At 44.3% G+C, this 17,119-nt stretch overlaps 1 protein-coding gene across 1 annotated transcript in view; it reads right to left on the reverse strand.

Annotated features, from left to right (window-relative positions):
* AGBL2 (ATP/GTP binding protein like 2) overlaps nucleotides 1-17,119 on the reverse strand; it is a 61,809-nt gene that overhangs the window by 26,125 nt on the left and 18,565 nt on the right. The window contains exons 8-10 of the mRNA XM_012801430.1: nucleotides 7,295-7,448; nucleotides 4,433-5,215; nucleotides 3,260-3,416 (exon numbers count right to left, since the gene is read on the reverse strand). Of these exons, the coding sequence (XP_012656884.1) occupies nucleotides 3,260-3,416; nucleotides 4,433-5,215; nucleotides 7,295-7,448 (1,094 nt within the window). The remainder of the gene's footprint in view (nucleotides 1-3,259; nucleotides 3,417-4,432; nucleotides 5,216-7,294; nucleotides 7,449-17,119) is intronic.

Consider the following 17,119-nt stretch of genomic DNA (forward strand, 5'->3'; position numbering starts at 1 on the left):
CATGGCGTTATAGCTCACAGCACCCTCAAACTATTGGGCTTAAGCAATTCTCTTGCCTCAGCCTCCCAAGTAGCTGGGACTACAGGTACCCGCCACTACACCCGGCTATTTTTTTGTTGCAGTTGTCATTGTTGTTTAGCTGGTCTAGACTGGGTTTGAACCTGCTAGCCTTGGTGCATGTGACCAGCATCGTAACCACTGTGCTATGGGCACCAAGCCTCAGTTTTTCTATTTTTAATAGAGATGGGCGTCTCACTTTTGCTCAGGCTGGTCTCGAACTCATGAGCGTTCAAGCAATCCACCTGCCTTGGCCTCCCAGTGTGCTAGGATTATAGATGTGAGCCACAAAGCCTGGTCAATTTTTTTTTTTTTTCTGATAATGGGTGTCATCTCCAAAACCACATCCTGCAGCATAAGAATGTTTGGATGTGGGTTCAGGCACCTCAGTGCTTGTATCCCTCATAGATTGTTCACTTGCTCACTATCTTCATCCTGGATGTGGAAGCCTGGAACAACTCCTTGCCAACACTGGACAGAAAAGAAAGAGGCAGGAAGGGTGGCCCCCTGCCTTCCCTGAGGTGGTGTCCTGCACTAAGACCTCCATCACCATGAGAAGACCTCCATCACTTTCCCTTGATGGAAAGTATTAGGATCTTTCTGCCACGTTGTATTTCAAGTTTTCTATTTTTTGTAGGGACAAGGTCTCGTTATGTTGCTTAGGCTGATCTGGAACTTCTATCCTCAAACGATTCTCCCACCTCAGTCTCCCAAAGTGCTAGGATTATAGTGGCATAAGCCACTGTACTCAGCCTACATAACCTTTTCTGTTTCCATATGATATTAGCATTTTTCTTATCCTTCAATCTCTTCTTCCAGGGCCAACCCCAGGATTAAAGGTGGCAGATAACTATCTACTAAGAGTTTCAATTCATTCCCCAGGTGAAGCGTCCAGAATAATTTCTGAAAATCATCTTTATTAAGATATAGTTCATATACCATAAATTTACTCGTTTAGAATGTAAAATTCAATGGGTAAGAATATTCACAGAATTGTTCAACTATTACTACAACCCAGAACAATTCATCCCTCAGAAAAATCCAATACTCATTAGCAGCCACTCTTCATTTCACTCTTCCCCGACCATCTAGGACAGTCACTACTTTTTGTCTCTATAGACTTGCCACTTGTAAACATTTCAAATAATGGAGTCATATAATATGTGGTCTCTTGTATCTGGCTTCTTTCACTTACCATAATGTGTTTAAGTTTTATTCAGGCCCTACAGTAGCAGTATTTTTATTCTTTTTTTTTTTTTTTGGAGACAGAGCCTCAAGCTGTCCCCCTGGGTAGAGTGCCCTGGCATTACAGCTCACAGCAACCTCCAACTCCTGGGCTCAAGCGAGTCTCCTGCCTCAGCCTCCCAAGTAGCTGGGACTACAGGTGCCCGCCACAACGCCTGGCTATTTTTTGGTTGCAGCCGTCATTGTTGTTTGGCGGGTCCGGGCTGGGGATTCGAACCCGCCACCTTAGGTGTACGTGGCTGGCGCCTTAGCCGGTTGAGCTATAGGCGCCAAGCCAGTATTTTTATTCTTATTTTTTGTAGTTTTTGGCCAGGCTTGGGTTTGAATCCACCGCCTCTGGCATATGGGGCCGGTACTCTACTACTTTGAGCCACAGGTGCCGTCCAGCAGTATTTTTAATTATAGTCCATGTGTGAACGAATCTACTACACTTTGTTTTTTTCTTTTCTTTTCTTGAGAGAGAGTCTCATTTTGTCATCCTCAGTAGAGTGCCATGGCATAATAGCTCGCAGCAACCTCAAACTCTCAGGCTTAAGTGGTTCTCTTGCCTTAGCCTCCCAAGTAGCTGGGATTACAGGCGCCTACCACAATGCCTGGCTATTTTTAGAAACGGGGTCTCACTCTGGCTCAGGCTGATCTCCAACTCATGAGTTCAGGCAATCCACTCACCTCGGCCTCTCAGAGTGCTAGGATTATAGGCATGAGCCACCGTGCCTGGCCCTTCTACCACAGTTTTATTTATCTGTTCATCAATTGGTGCTGATAGACACAGGAATTTTGAAAACCAGATCTTTCTAAATTCTTGACGTCTAGGTTGTTGGCATTTACCTAAGGTAATAAAAAGGCATGCAACATCCCAAATAATGGCCTGGTATGGTGCTTCACACCATACCACTAGCACTACTACCAGTGCTAGTAGTCCTAGCACTTTGGAAGGCTGAGATGGTAAGACTGCTTGAGGCTAGGAGTTCAAGACCTGCCTGGGCAATATAGTGAGACCTCACTTCTAAAATATATATATATATAGTAAAAAAAATTTTTTTTTTGAGACAGAGTTCCAGTCTGTTGCCCCAGGCTAGAGCGCTCTGGCATCATAGCTCATAGCAATCTCAAACTCTCGGGCTCAAGCAATACTTCTGCCTCAGCTTTCCAAGTAGCTGGGACTACAGGTGCCTACCACAATGCCTGGCTAAGTTTTTCTACTTAGTAGAGATGGGTTTTCACTCTTGTTCAGGCTTGTCTCAAACACCTGAGCTCAAGGAATTCCCCCACCTTGACCTCCCAGAGTGCTAGGATTGTAGGTGCAAGCCACTGAGCCTGGCCTGGGTGTGATTAAATATTACCTGGGTGTGATAGGGCACTCTTGTAGTCTTATCTACCCAGGTGACTGAAGCAAGAGGATTGCCTGCGCCCAGCAGTTTAAGGATGTAGTGAGCTGTGGTTGAGCCATGGCACTCCAGCCTAGGTGACAGAGCTAGGCCCTCTCTTAAAAAGAAAAAAAGCGTTGGCTCGGTGCCTGTATCTCAAGCAGCTAAGGTGCCAGCCACATACACCAGAGCTGGCAGGTTCGAATCTAGCCTGGGCCCACCAAACCACAATGACAACAACAACCAAAAAATAACTGGGCATTGTGGGGGGTGCCTGTAGTCCCAGCTATTTGGGAGGCTGAGAATCGCTTAAGCCCAGGAGTTGGAGGTTGCTTTGAGCTGTGATGCCACAGCACTCTACCCAGGGCGACAGCTTGAGGCTCTGTCTCAAAAAAAAAAAAAGTATCAAATAAAATACTACGGGGTGGTGCCTGTGGCTCAAGGAGTAGGGCACCGGCCTATATATACCAGGGGTGGCAGGTTCAAGCCTGGCCCTGGCCCAAAATGCAATAAAAAAAATACTACATAGAGGAAGCAATCAGTTCCCTTGTACTTCAGTTAATAGACAGAAAACCATCTTACATGCTTACCTTATCTGGTGCATTTTTGCTTAACATTAAAGGAAAGACTCGCTCATGAAGCCAATACTTGCGATTGTTGTTATTACAGCCATACAAGAAGATATTATTCTTACGGCTGTGGCCATGGAAATCACAATACAAGAGAACCTCTCTTTCTTCAAGAAGTCTGTTGAGGAGAGGAGAGGAAAGAAAGGACTCAGTGGACATTCAAATGCATGGAAATCCTCTTTTATGTTTACACGGATGGAACTGGAACATATCCTACTTTGTAAAGTAGCTCAAGAATGGAAGAAAAAATATCCCATGTACTCAGTACTATTATGAAACCAATTTATAATCACTCACACTTTCATATGAAGAACAGATTACAACTATGGCCCAAGATGAAGGAGGAAGGAGGGGGTATGGGAGGAGAGGGGGGAAGTAAAAAAAAATGCATGGAAATAATCAAGGATTATGTGGCATCTCATTCTTAAATATGGTTATTTATACATTCCCTCCCAAGAAAATCCTAACTGCAATGGCCTTCAGGAGACCCTATCCCCATCCTTAGCCATTGCTAAAAACATTTCACCGGCATGTCTTGTCCCTGTTAATCAGAGGGACTTAAAATGGAAAAGTCTAACATGGAAAGGGATGGTGGGTAGGCCTGTGTAAGCTGACAAGGAAGTGGAGCAAACCTGTTGGGAAAAAGCCCACCCTGAAGCAGAACTGTGAAGAGAAGGAGGGAGGCATAGAGGCCGCAACTGCAGGAATGAAAAAGAATCAAGGAGACTTGGCGCCTATAGCTTAGCGGTTAGGGTGCCAGGCACATATACTGGAGCTGGTGGGTTCAAACCCAGCCCAGGCCTGCCAAACAACAATGACAACTATAACCAAAAAATGGCCAATGTTGTAGCAGGCACCTATAGTCCCAGGTACTTGGGAGGCTGAGGCAAGAGAATCATTTAAGCCATCGTTAAGGTTGCTGTGGCACTCTACCAAGGGCAATGTAATGAGACTCTGTCTCAAAAAAAAAAAAAGGTCTGAAAATTAACAAATCCACTTGACTGCAAAGAGAATGGTAAAAATTCTGTCTCCAAAGCCACATTTGATTCCTTTAACAGAAGAAGGAAGAGACAGAGATATCTGGCACTAGTACTCACAGCATTCCCAGAAAGATCAACAGATAAAAGGTCTCACCTTTTGATCATGTTCCTGGTGTGCCAAATGCAAGGGAAAGTCTCCTTCAGAATGGTTTTATAATGCCTGTTCAAGTCCCTTCCAGCCAAGGAACATCGATAATTTCCCACAATCACACCATCTGGATTTAACATGGGAACCACCTTGAAGACAAAGATATCTCTGAGGAGCTGGGCATCTGGGGAGTTGCTAAGGATGAAATCCAGAAAGCCTTTCATAATCCAGGAGCCATTACTTTCCCCAGGGTGGACTCTGGCACTCAAGACCACAGCTTTCTTTGCAGCTGCCTGTTGAGGGGTCTGGGATGGATTGGTGATGGTAAGCAGGTAGACAGTATTTCCTGCTAGACTCCTACATAGAGTTCGGAGCTTGCAGAACTGAGACTGGATGGGGTTGTTTGCCACTGACAGGAGGTAGCATTGCAAATTGGTGTATGTATATGGGTAGAAGTGTGCAAAGAAGCAAGTGTCCTGGTCATGTGGAAACTGAATGGTCCACGTGAGACAGTAGAAGGGCTGCTGCCCATCGTCTGTGTTGTTCTTATAGTACTTAATTTCATTTCCTTCTCTCCTCCAGCCAATGTTGTGGATGTTGGCATCCAACTGGGAGTACATGAGTGGCTTCATCCCTATGGTATAAAGGCTCTTGGGTTTTAGCAAATTGACGATGGTGAAGCGATAGGTGGCATCTTTTCTGGTGTTCTGAACCCGAAAATAAAACCATTGAGTATGTTTGTTTGTGTAGAGGTCAGTTCGCAAGGTGAGTTCATACTCATAGGTGTCTCTGTAATGGGAAAAATAGAACATCTTTGTAACTTCACATTCCCCTTAAAAAAAAAAATCTGAGGGTGGCACCAGTGGCTCAAAGGAGTAGGGCACCAGGCCCATATGCTGGAGGTGGGGGGTTCAAACCCAACCCTGGCCAAAAACTGAAAAAAAAAATCTGGGAAAATACTGTTTTTCTTTCGTAAAAATGAATTTATTTATAACAGAAAAACCTGAACCTGCTCCATCAAACATTTATTTTCTAATTAGTTCTCCAACACACATATTAAACTAGTAGAAACTTGAGGAAAGAGAAATTGTTTGGAAGGGGGAAGAAAGAGTTTCAAAACACACTGTTGCATAGCATGTGTTTTTGTTTTTTTTTGAGACAGAGCCTCAGGCTATTGCCCTAGGAAGAGTGCAGTGGCATCATAGCTCACAGCAACCTCCAACTCCTGGACTCAAGCGATTCTCTTGCCTCAGCCTCCCGAGTAGCTGGGACTACAGTCACCTGCCACAGTACCTGGCTATTTTTTGGTTGTAGTTGTCATTGTTTGGAAGGCCCAGGCTGGATTTGAACCCTCCAGCTCTGGTGTATGTGGCTGGCCCCTTAGCTGCTTAAGCTACAGGCGCCACCCAGTTGCATAGCATGTTTAGAAGTTCTATGAGCTTTTTGGTGTTTTTCCAGAGTGCTTAGTAGAAGTTTCTAATGACCGTAATAAATTTATCTGAAACACACTGAATACGTCGGGTGCGATGGCTCACACTGGTAAATCCTAGCACTCTGGGAGGCCGAGGTGGTTGGATTGCTTGAGCTCAGGAGTTTAAGGCCAGCCTCAAAAAAAAAAAAAAAAACAAAAATAAAAATTGTAAACATCATAATTTCCCATTAGTTATGAACAAAGTGAATAAGGTGTGGAATACTCCTACAACAGAATAATATACACTATTAAAAATAAAGACATACATGGATGGTTCTGCCATAGAAAAACACCTAAAATTTATTAAGTAGAAAAAGACAACTGACAAAACAATGCGTGTATATTATTATCCATTTTTTTTTTTAATTGAGACAGTTTCACTTTGTCATCCACTGAGCTACAGGCACCCAGCCTTTTTTTTTTTTTTTTTTTTTTTTGGAGACAGTCTTGCTTTGTTATACTCGGTAGAGTGCCCTGGTATCATAACTCATAGCAACTTCAAACTCTTGGGCTCAAGTGATTCTCTTGCTTCAGCCTCCCAAGTAGCTGGGACTTACAGGCACCTGCCACAATGCCCAGCTATTTTTAGAGGTCTGGAATTTGAATTCATGAGCTCAGGCAATCCACCTACCTCAGCTTCCCAGGGTTGCTGCCTCTGGGGGGTGTGATGATAGGACTTTTTATATTATGTATTTTTACTGAATCAAAAAAAATTTTTTTTAATTGAGACAGAGCTTCAAGCTGTCACTCTGGGTAGAGCGTTGTGGCATCACAGCTCACAGTAACCTCCAACTCCTGGGCTTAAGTGATTCTCTTGCCTCAGCCTCCCAAGTAGCAGGGACTACGGGCACCCACCACCACACCCAGCTATTTTTTGGTTGTAGTTGTCATTGTTGTTTGGCAGGCCTAGGCTGGATTCAAACCCACCAGCTCTGGTGTATATGGCACCTTAGCCGCTTAAAATCAAATTTTAAGTGAGCTCTAATTTCTTTCATAAGCAGAAGAAACAATTTTTTTTCCCTAGAGACAATCTCACTCTATCGCCCTTGTAGAGTGCCAGATCTTCACAGCTCACAGCAACCTCCAGCTCTTGGGCTTAGGCAATTCTCTTGCCTCAGCCTCCTGAGTGGCCAGGGCAGGGTGTGAACCCGCCACCCTCAATATATGGGGCCGGCGCCCTACTCACTGAGCCACAGGCACTGCCCCAGAATAAACAATTTAAATGATGTTTTATTCGGGGGAAAACATGAGTTATAATTATTCCACTCTTCTTCACTCTCATAACCATTTCCTACTATCTCTCTTTTTTGCTAACACTCCTAATTCTGGTATCATTCCTGAAGATGCCTGTCAATCACTGTAATTACTATTCTTTTGGGAAATTTCTTTTTACTTACACTCTGACAGCTTTTTGTAGATTCCCACTCTCAAACCTTGATTCAAACAATAGAGTATTGTCTTCTGGTCCTTGCAAGGTGACAGCAAGTTCCTTGATACTTCCTCGTTTGCCTCCTACTCGGGAACTGGTGAAATAGGAACCTTCTGTGGGCACTGCAGATAAAATAAACATACTTTGTCCATTCTTCTCACCACTCAAAAATTCATTCACTGGGCGACACCTGTGGCTCAATGAGTAGGGCGCTGGCCCCATATACTGAGGGTGCCGGGTTTGAACCTGGCCCTGGCCAAACTGCAACAAAAAAAATAGCTGGGCATTGTGGCTGTGATGCCACAGCACTCTACCAAGGGCATCAAAGTGAGACTGTCTCTAAAAAAAAAAAAAAAAATTATTTATTCAGAAATTATTTACTGACCTCATCTATGTGGTCAGCACTATTCTAGGCAAACAACAGTTGAATATTCAAATTTTTAATCATCTTCGCTGAGACTTTTTTTCTTTCCCTCAGTAGAGTACTGTGGCATCACAGCTCACAGCAACCCCAAACTCTTAGACTTAAGCGATTCTCTTGCCTCAGCCTCTGAAGTAGCTGGGACTATAGGTAATCACCACAACACCCATCTATATTTTAGATGGGGTCTCTATCTTGCTAAGGCTAGTCTTGAACTCATGAGTTCAAGCAATCCACTCAACTTGGCCTCCCAAGTGTTGGGATTACAGGCATGAGCCACCTTGCCCAGGGTCTTTTGCTGAGACTTTTAATTTTCTTTTCATTTTTTTTCCTTTTGAGACAGGGTCTCACTCTGCCATCCTGCGTAGAGTGCAATGGTGTCATAATAGCTCATGGCAACCTCAAACTCTTGGGCAGGAGGCCCACACTATCCTCCTGCCTCAGTCTCCCCAATAGCTGGGACTATAGGTATGCACCACCACATCTGACTGATTTTTCTATTTATATAGAGATTGGGTCTCATTCTTTTTTTTTTTTTTTGAGACATAGCCTCAAGCTATCCCCTTGGGTAGAGTGCCGTGGCATTTCAGCTCACAGCAACCTCCAACTCCTGGGCTCAAGCGAGTCTCCTGCCTCCGCCTCCCAAGTAGCTGGGACCACAGGCGCCCGCCACAACGCCTGGCTATTTTTTGGTTGCAGCCATCATTGTTGTTTGCTGGGTCCGGGCTGGGGATTCGAACCGGCCACCTTAGCTGTACGTGGCTGGCGCCTTAGCCGGTTGAGCTACAGGTGCCGAGCCTGGGTCTCATTCTTGCTCTGGCTCTTCTTGATCCTCCTGCCTCAGTCTGCTAGAATGCCAGGATTATGGGCACAAGCCACTATACCTAGCCAGAGGCTTTTAATTTTCTTTTTCTTTTTTTTTTTTTGAGACAGAGCTTCAAGCTGTCACTCTGGGTAGAGTGCTGTGGCATCACAGCTCACAGCAACCTCCAACTCCTGGGCTTAAGCGATTCTCCTGCCTCTGCCTCCCAAGTAGCTGGGACTACAGGCGCCCGCCACCACACCCAGCTGTTTTTTTGGTTGCAGCTGTCATTGTTCTTTGGTGGGCCTGGGCTGGATTTGAACCTGCCAGCTCAGGTGTATGTGGCTGGCACCTTAGCTGCTTGAGCCACAGGCGCCAAGCTGAGGCTTTTAATTTTCAACAACTTATTTCTTTGGAGTCTTGTAAGCCTATAAGGGTACTTCCTTTTGCTTTATGACTCCTCTTGGTATCTCAGATACTGCTTGTACTCATCTGAACCGTAATTTAAAAGAATGTTGGCAAAAATGATATTCTAAATGTTTGAAAACACAATGCTATTTCACCTACCTTTATGGAGGATCTGAAAACATTTGTAACCTTTTCTATAAAAAATGCAAATAGTGGCTTGGTGCTCATAGCTCAGTGGTTACGGTGCCAGCCACATACACTGGGCTAGCCAGGTATGTTGGGCTAGCGGGTGTTGTGGCAGGTGCCTATAGTCCCAGCTACTTGGGAGGCTGAGGCAAGGGAGTCATTTAAGCCCAAGAGTTTGAGGTTGCTGTGAACTGTGACGCCACAGCATGCTACCAAGGGTGACATAGTGAGATTCTGTCTCAAAAAAAAAAAAAAGAAATATATATATATAGTCAGATGCTAACAATACCCATGAACAAGTAAGAACAATTGATATCAAAGATATTGACCAGGGGGCAGTATATATCCTACCATTAAATAGTAATGTTTGTGCAGGGCCTGATTTTATAACTAGTCAATTCATTAGTAAATACACCCATATTTTGATGACTAAGGTGGAGCTAGACAGTGAATTGCTTTATTGCTTTACCATACTTTATTTCATTGTATATAGCTTTCCCCCTGTAGTATTTTTATTATTTATTTATTTATTTATTTGCAGTTTTTGGCCAGAGCTGAGTTTGAATCCGCCACCTCTGGCATATGGGGCCAGTGCCCTGCTCCTTTGTGCCACAGGTGCCACCCTATTATTATAACTTTCTCATTTTTCCTTTTTTTTTTTTTCTTTTGAGACAGGGTCAAAAGCAACCTCCAACTCCTGGGCTTTAGGCGATTCTCTTACCTCAGCCTCCCAAATAGCTGGGCCTGCCTACAGGTGCCAGCCACAATGCCCAGTTATTATTATTTTTTGTCGTTGAAGTTTGGCTGGGGCCAGGCTCAAACCCGCCACCCTCGGTATAAGGGGCCAGCACCCTACCAACTGAGCCACAAGCACCGCCCAATAACTATTATTTTTAAAGACTGGGTCTCTCAGACTTAAAGACTGTTGCTCTTTAGGTTAGAGTGCAGGCAGTGGCTATTCATGGGTACAATCCCAGTATGCTACAGCTTCAAACTCCTGGGCCCAAAGAGAACCTCCCTGCTCAGCTTCCCAAGTAGTTGGGATTATAGGCATGTGTCACCAGGTCCAGCTTAGTTTTTTCACCATATTAACATTAACATGAGGAGAGCTCATAATCAAGGCAAGTGAGAGTGGAACATATGCTATTTATATCTCAGAGAAGCCTGAACTGTAATTGGCTCATTTCATTCCTCTACTTGCAGGAATGTAAAAATTATGCAGACATTCCCTCCTACTTCTGCTTATTTCTCCAAGAGCCTCCTCTGATTTCACTGACTTAGCACATTCTGTTTCTAACTAAACTTCGTATATATTCCTCCTCCAATAAAACATTTTCTTTCTGATCATCTTATTTAGCAGATTGACTTTGAAATTGTGACAATCTTTTCTTGCTTTCTATTTCTTTCATATAATATTTCCCAATTGTCAAAAACTCTTGTTTAAAAGTTCTAATTGGTCCTGGTATTGATTGTATGTGCAGAGTATCAGATGATTTTTAGTGATGACAAAGGATGCCCTTGTGGGCAGCTCCCCTACCTCCCCATATCCATCCCTACTAACAATTTGTCCTCTTGCCATTATTCAAAATTCACTTCCCCTCCCTCAGAAAGGTTCCTGTTACATTGTTTGCTCATTGCTCCTTAGCATTATGTCCCCTTTGTTCTATCTCTAATGGTACTGTTTCCACCTGCTCCACCTCCTCCCCAGCACTTATTATTGTCTATCTTTTATGATGGCTATTCTAGTGGATATGTCTGTAGTGTCTGTAGCTCAGTGAGTAGGGCGCTAGCCACATACACGGAGGCTGGCAGGGTCAAGCCCAGCCCAGGCCTGCTAAAATCAACAATGACAACTGAAACAATAACAACAAAGAATAGCTGGGCGTTGTGGGTGCCTGTAGTCCCAGCTACTTGGGAGGTTGGGGCAAGAGAATCACTTAAGCCCAAGAATTTGAGGTTGCTGTGAGCTGTGATGCCATGGCATGCTACTGAGGGTAGACATAGTGACTCTGTCTCAAAAAAAAAAAAAAAAGAAAGAAAGAAAAACTATAACACAGTTTTCATAGTTTTAATTTTCATTTCTTTAACAACTTATGATGTTGAACATCTTTTCATGTGCTTAAAAGGCATTTGTATTGGGCAGCAGCTGTGGCTCAGTGAGTAGGGTGCCAGCCCCATATATTGAGGGTGGTGGGTTAGAACCTGGCATAGGCCAAACTGCAACAACAAAAAAGTGCCAGGCATTGTGGTGAGCACCTGTAGTCCTAGCTACTCGGGAGGCTGAGGCAAGAGAATCACCTAAGCCCAAGAGCCAGAGGTTAATGTGAGTTGTGACGCAACAGTACTCTACTGAGGGTGACAAAGTTAGACTCTGTCTCTTTAAAAAAAAAAAAAAAGCATTTGTATTATTTTCTTTGGCAAAATATTCAAATCTATTGCCCATTTTTTAGTTGGTTTGTCTTTTTTTTTTTTTTTGAGACAGAGACTCACTATTTTGCCCTTGGTAGAATACCATGGCATCACAACTCATAGCAACTTCAAACTCTTGGGCTTAAGTGATTCTCTTGCCTCAGCCTCCCGAGTAGCTGGGACTACAGACTTCTATCACAGTGCCTGGCTGTTTTTTTGTTGCAGTTGTTATTGTTGTTTAGCTGGCCCAGGCCAGGTTCGAACCCGCCACCCTTGTATGTGGTCAGTGCCCTAACCACTGTGCTATAGGAACAGGTTATAGATCAATAAATGGAATCAATAACCTGCAATTTTGCTGAATTTGTTGATTAGATTTAGTAGTATATATATTTTTTTAGAGACAGAGTTTCACTTTGTCGCTCTGGATAGACTGATGTGGTATCACAGCTCACAGCAACCTCCAGCTCTTGGGCTTAGGTGATTCTCTTGCCTCAGCTTCCGGAGTAGCTGGGACTATAGGCGCCCGCCACAATGCCCAGCTATTTTTTGTTGCAGTTTGGTTGGGGTTGAGTTTGAACTCGCCATCCTGGGTATATGGGGCCAGCATCCTACTCACTGAGCCACAGGTGCCACCCAGATCTAGTAGTATTTGTATCTGCACGCATTCTTTTGGATTTTCTATATATCAGATCATGTCCTCAGTGAATGAAGATGATTTTACTTTTTCCTTTCCAGTTTGGATGACTTTTATTTCTTTTTTCTGTCTAATTGTTCTGGCTAAAACTTACCACATGATATTGAATGGCAGTGGTGAAAGTGAGCATCCTTGGCGGGGTGCAGTGGCTCACACCTCTAATCCCAGCACTCTGGGAGGCCAAGGTGTGTGGATTGCCTGAGCTCACAGGTTCAAGACAAGCCTGAGATGGCTTGGTGCCCGCAAGCAGTGGTTACGGCTCTAGCCACATACACCAAGGGTGGTGGGTTCGAACTCAGCCTGGACCAGCTAAACAATGACGACTGCAACAAAAAATAGCCAGGTGTTGTGGCGGGTGCCTGAGGAAAGAGAATCACTTAAGCTCAAGAGTTGTAGGTTGCTGTGAGCTGTGATGCCATCGCACTCTACTGAGGACAACATAATGAGACTCTGTCTCAAAAAAAAAGAAAAAAAAAACCAGCCTGAGCCAGAGTGAGACCTCATCTCTAAAAATAGCCAGGCTTTGTGCAGGCACCTGTAGTCCTCATTACTTGGGAGCCTGAGGCAAGAGAATTGCTTGAGCCCAAGAGTTTGAGGTTGTTGTGAGCTATAATGCCATAGCATTCTACCAAGGGTGACAAAATGAAACTCAAAAAAAAAAAAAGAAGTAGGCATCCTTATCTTGTTACTGATCCTTTAGAGGTAAGTCTTTCAGTCTTTCACCATTGAGAATGATGTTTGTTATTCCTTGTCATGTGTAGTCACCAAGTCTCCATTCCATTTTATCTGAGGTCAGCCAGTGGGTTAACAGAGATATTTCCTTATATACGTATAGCCCCCCAAATCCCAGAATAAAAACAACTCACATAATTTTCCTAGTCTTTGCATATTGGCTCTGAGGTGGGACACTGCTCAATACCAAGGTAGACTCAATGTTAGCCTTCACCTCTTGCTTGCACAGAACCCAAAGTACAATCAACCAGAGGTGAACATCTAGGTTCTTCTTATGCTCTTCCTTACACACGGGTGCAGCCCTAGCCATGGATCCTGCATTCCCCAGTATTTGTGGTGGCCCTTTCTTTTCTTTTTTTGAGACAGAGTCTCAAGCTGTCACCCTGGGTAGAGTGCCTTGGGGTCACAACTCACAGCAACCTCAAACTCTTGGGCTTAAGCAATTCTCTTGCCTCCGCCTCCCAAGTAGCTGGGACTACAGGCACCCACCACAATGCCCAGCTATTTTTTTTCTTTTTTTTTTAGACAGAGTCTCACTATGTGTCACCCTTGGTAGAGTTCCAAAGCATCACAGCTCACAGCAATGTCCAACTCTTGGGCTCAAGGGATTCTCTTGCCTCAGCCTCCCAAGTGGCTGGGACTACAGGTACCTGCCACAATGCCCAGCTATGCTTTGTTTTAGCAGGCTGGGGCTGGGTTTTAACCCCCCAGCCCTGGTACATGTGGCCAGCACCCTATCCACTGAGCTACAGGAGCCACTGGGTAGTATATGTCTTTACATGCTTTTGATAGATTCTACCAGGAAAAACTGCTCTATCTCAAGAGGGGAGAAACAAAAATCAGACTTTGCTCTGACTCCTTAGGGAGAGGTGAGACAGCTAAAAAAAAAAAAAAAAAAAATCAGAACCACAGTGTTTTTAGAATAAGATCCATACTTTCCTTCCCCATCATCAGCATGCCACCTTAGGGATATGGGCTACCGTCCTCATGGCCTCTGCAGAGCTGAAGAATGGGGAAAGGTAGGTGAGTAAGCAAAAATGCCACACTTTCTCTTTTGCAATTTTGTTTTTTGAGATAAAGTCTTTTTTTTTTTTTTGAGATGGGGTCTGTTGCCCAGGCTAAACTTGAACTCCTGAAGCAATCCTGAAACTACAAGAGTGTTTTACCGCATGCAACCCGCTCCAACTTTCTCTTTTTTGCAGTTTGTTTCTTCACTAAGCATTCCCCTATGTTGCTGTTTATAATTGAATTCTAGCGTTCTGAAAAGATTGATTCTTTTCTTTTTTTAGAGACAGAGTCTCACTTTGTCGCCCTCCGTAGAGTGCTATGACGTCACAGCTCAGTAACCTCAAACTCTTAGGCTTAAGCAATCCCCTTGCCTCAGCCTCCTCAGTAGCTGGAACTACAGACACCCACCTATAGTTTTTCTGCTTTTGTAGACATGGAGTCTTGCTCTTGCATAAGCAGGTCTCCAATTCCTAAGCTTGGGCAATCCACCCACCTTGGACTCCCAGATAGTTAGGATTAGAGGTGTGAGCCCTCTCACTCAGCTATAATTATTTTTTATATGTTACTGGATTAGGTCTGAAGTCAACCTTGTAGAGGAATTTTGCATTTATATTCTTTAGCAATATTATTTTGCCATTTTCTTGTGATGTCTTTCCTTGGCTTTGGTTTCTTTTTTTTGAGACAGAGCCTTAAGCTGTCCCCTTGGGTAGAGTACCATAGCATCACAGCTCACAGCAACCTCCAACTCCTGGGCTCAAGCAAGTCTCCTGCCTCAGCCTCCCAAGTAGCTGGGACCACAGGCGCCCACCACAACGCCCTGCTATTTTTTGGTTGCAGCCATCATTGTTGTTTGGCCGACCGGGCTGGATTCGAACCTGCCACCTTAGGTGTATGTGGCTGGCGCCTTAGCCACTTGAGCCACAAGTGCCGAGCCTTGGCTTTGGTTTCATAAAAAGGGTAATACAGGTTTCATAAAGAGTGGGGAAACTTTTCTTCTTCTTCTGTTGTCAGAGTTGGTGAAAATTTGGTACTAATTCATCTCTAAATGTTTGATAGATTTCAAACAAATACTGGCAAATCGTCAGGGCTTGAGTTTTATTTATTTATTTTTTTTTGAGACAGAGTCTCACTATGTCACCCTTGGTAGAGTGCCGTGGTGTTACAGCTCACAGCAACCTCCAAATCCTGGCTTAGGCGACTCTGTTGCCTCAGCCTCCCAAGAAGCTGGGCCACAATGCCCGGCTATTTTTTGTTGCAGTTTGGCTGGGGTCGGTTTGAACCTGCCACCCTTGGTATATGGGGCCAGCACCCTACTCACTGAGCCACAGGCGCCATCCTGGGCTTGAGTTTTCTTTGTGGGAAAAAAAAATTTTTTTTTTTGAGACAGAGTCTCGAACTGTTGCCCTGGGTAGAGTGCCATGGCATCATAGCTCACAGCAACCTCCAACTCTTGTGCTTAAGCAATCCTCTTGCCTCAGTTATTCTATTTTTAGTAGAGATGGGGTCTCACTTTTGCTCAGGCTGATCTTGAACTCATGAGCTCAAGCAATCTACCCACTTCTGCCTTTCAGAGTGCTAGGATTACAAGTGTGAGCCACCTCACCCAGCCACTGTGGGAAGATTTTTATTTCTAATTCACTTCCTTTGTTTTTTTTTTTTGAGACAGTGTCTCATGTTGTCACTCTTGGTAGAGTGCCATGGTGTCCTAGCTCACAGCAACCTCAAACTCTTGGGCTCAGAAGATCCTCTTGCTTCAGCCTCTCCAGTAGCTGGGACTGCAGGCACCTGCAACACTGTCTGGATATTTTTGTTGTTGTTGTTGTTGTTATTAAGGCAGAGTCCCACCCTACGCCCCTGAGCAGAGTGCAATGGCATCATAGCTCACTGCAACCTCAGACTCTGGCTGTGGGCATCCCACTGCCTCAGCCTACAGAAGCCACAGAGATTACAGGTGCTCACTGCATCACCCAGCTGGGTTTTTCCATGAGTCGGGGTTTCACTCTTGCTCAGACAAGTCTCAAACTCCTGAGCTCAAGCAAGTCTCACTCCTCAGCCTCCCACAGTGCTGGAATTACAGGTATGAGCCACTGCGCCCAGCCAAGTGGCTATTTTTTTAAGAGACAGGGGGTCTTGCTCTTGCTCAGGCTGGTCTTGAACTCCTGAGCTCAAGCAATCCACCTGCCTCAGCCTCCCAAAGTGTTAGGATTATAGGCATGAGCTACTCCATGCCTGGCCCTTACTAATCCAATTTCTTGTTATAGTTTTGTTTTTTTTAAGGGGGTTGTGGGGCTTGCACCCAGCACTCAACCCTTTTGTTCATTTGTTTGTTTGTTTAGCAGGACCTGGCTGGGTTCGAACCCACCAGCACTAGAGCATGTGGCTGGCAACTTAACCACTGAACTACGGGTGCCCCCTGTTGTAGTCTATTTAAACTTTTTTTTATTCCTGAATCAGTTTTGGTAACTTGTATCTTTCTAGCAATTTGTCCTGTTCGTCAAAGCTGTCTCCTTTGTTGGCATAAAGCTGATTGTGAGCATTACCTTATAATTATTTTGATTTCTAAAATAATCAGTTTGATGGCTATCTTCCTTTTTCTTTCTTTTTTTTTTGAGACAGAGTCTCGAGCGTCGCCCTGGGTAAAGTGCTGTGGCAGCACAGCTCACAGCAACCTCCAACTCTTGGGTTCAAGCAATTCTCTTGCCTCTGCCTCCTACGTAGCTGGGACTACAGGTGCCTGCCACAATGCCTGGCTATTTTGGTTTGGTTGCAGCCGTCATTGTTGTTTGGCTGGATTCAAACCCACCAGCTCAGGTGTATCTGGCTGGCGCCTTAGCCACTTGAGCCACAGGCACCGAGCCCATCTTCCTTTTTCATTCCTGATTTTGATAATCTGTGTCTTCCCTCTTTTTTTTTTTTTTCTTAGTTGGTGTAGATAAAATTTTGATATATCCAAAGAACCAACTTTGGGTTGATTTTCTATTATTTTTCTGTCTTCTTTTTCACTGATTTCCATTCTCTTTTTCTTTCTTTTAAGACTAAGTCTTACTCTGTTACCCAGGTTAGAGTGCCATGGTGTCCTAGCTCACAACAACCTCAAACTCCTGAGTTCAGGTGATTCTCTTGCCTCAGTCTC

This window comes from Otolemur garnettii, unplaced genomic scaffold (assembly GCF_000181295.1).
Source record: "Otolemur garnettii isolate 467f Iridium unplaced genomic scaffold, OtoGar3 scaffold00001, whole genome shotgun sequence".
Lineage (NCBI taxonomy): Eukaryota > Metazoa > Chordata > Mammalia > Primates > Galagidae > Otolemur > Otolemur garnettii.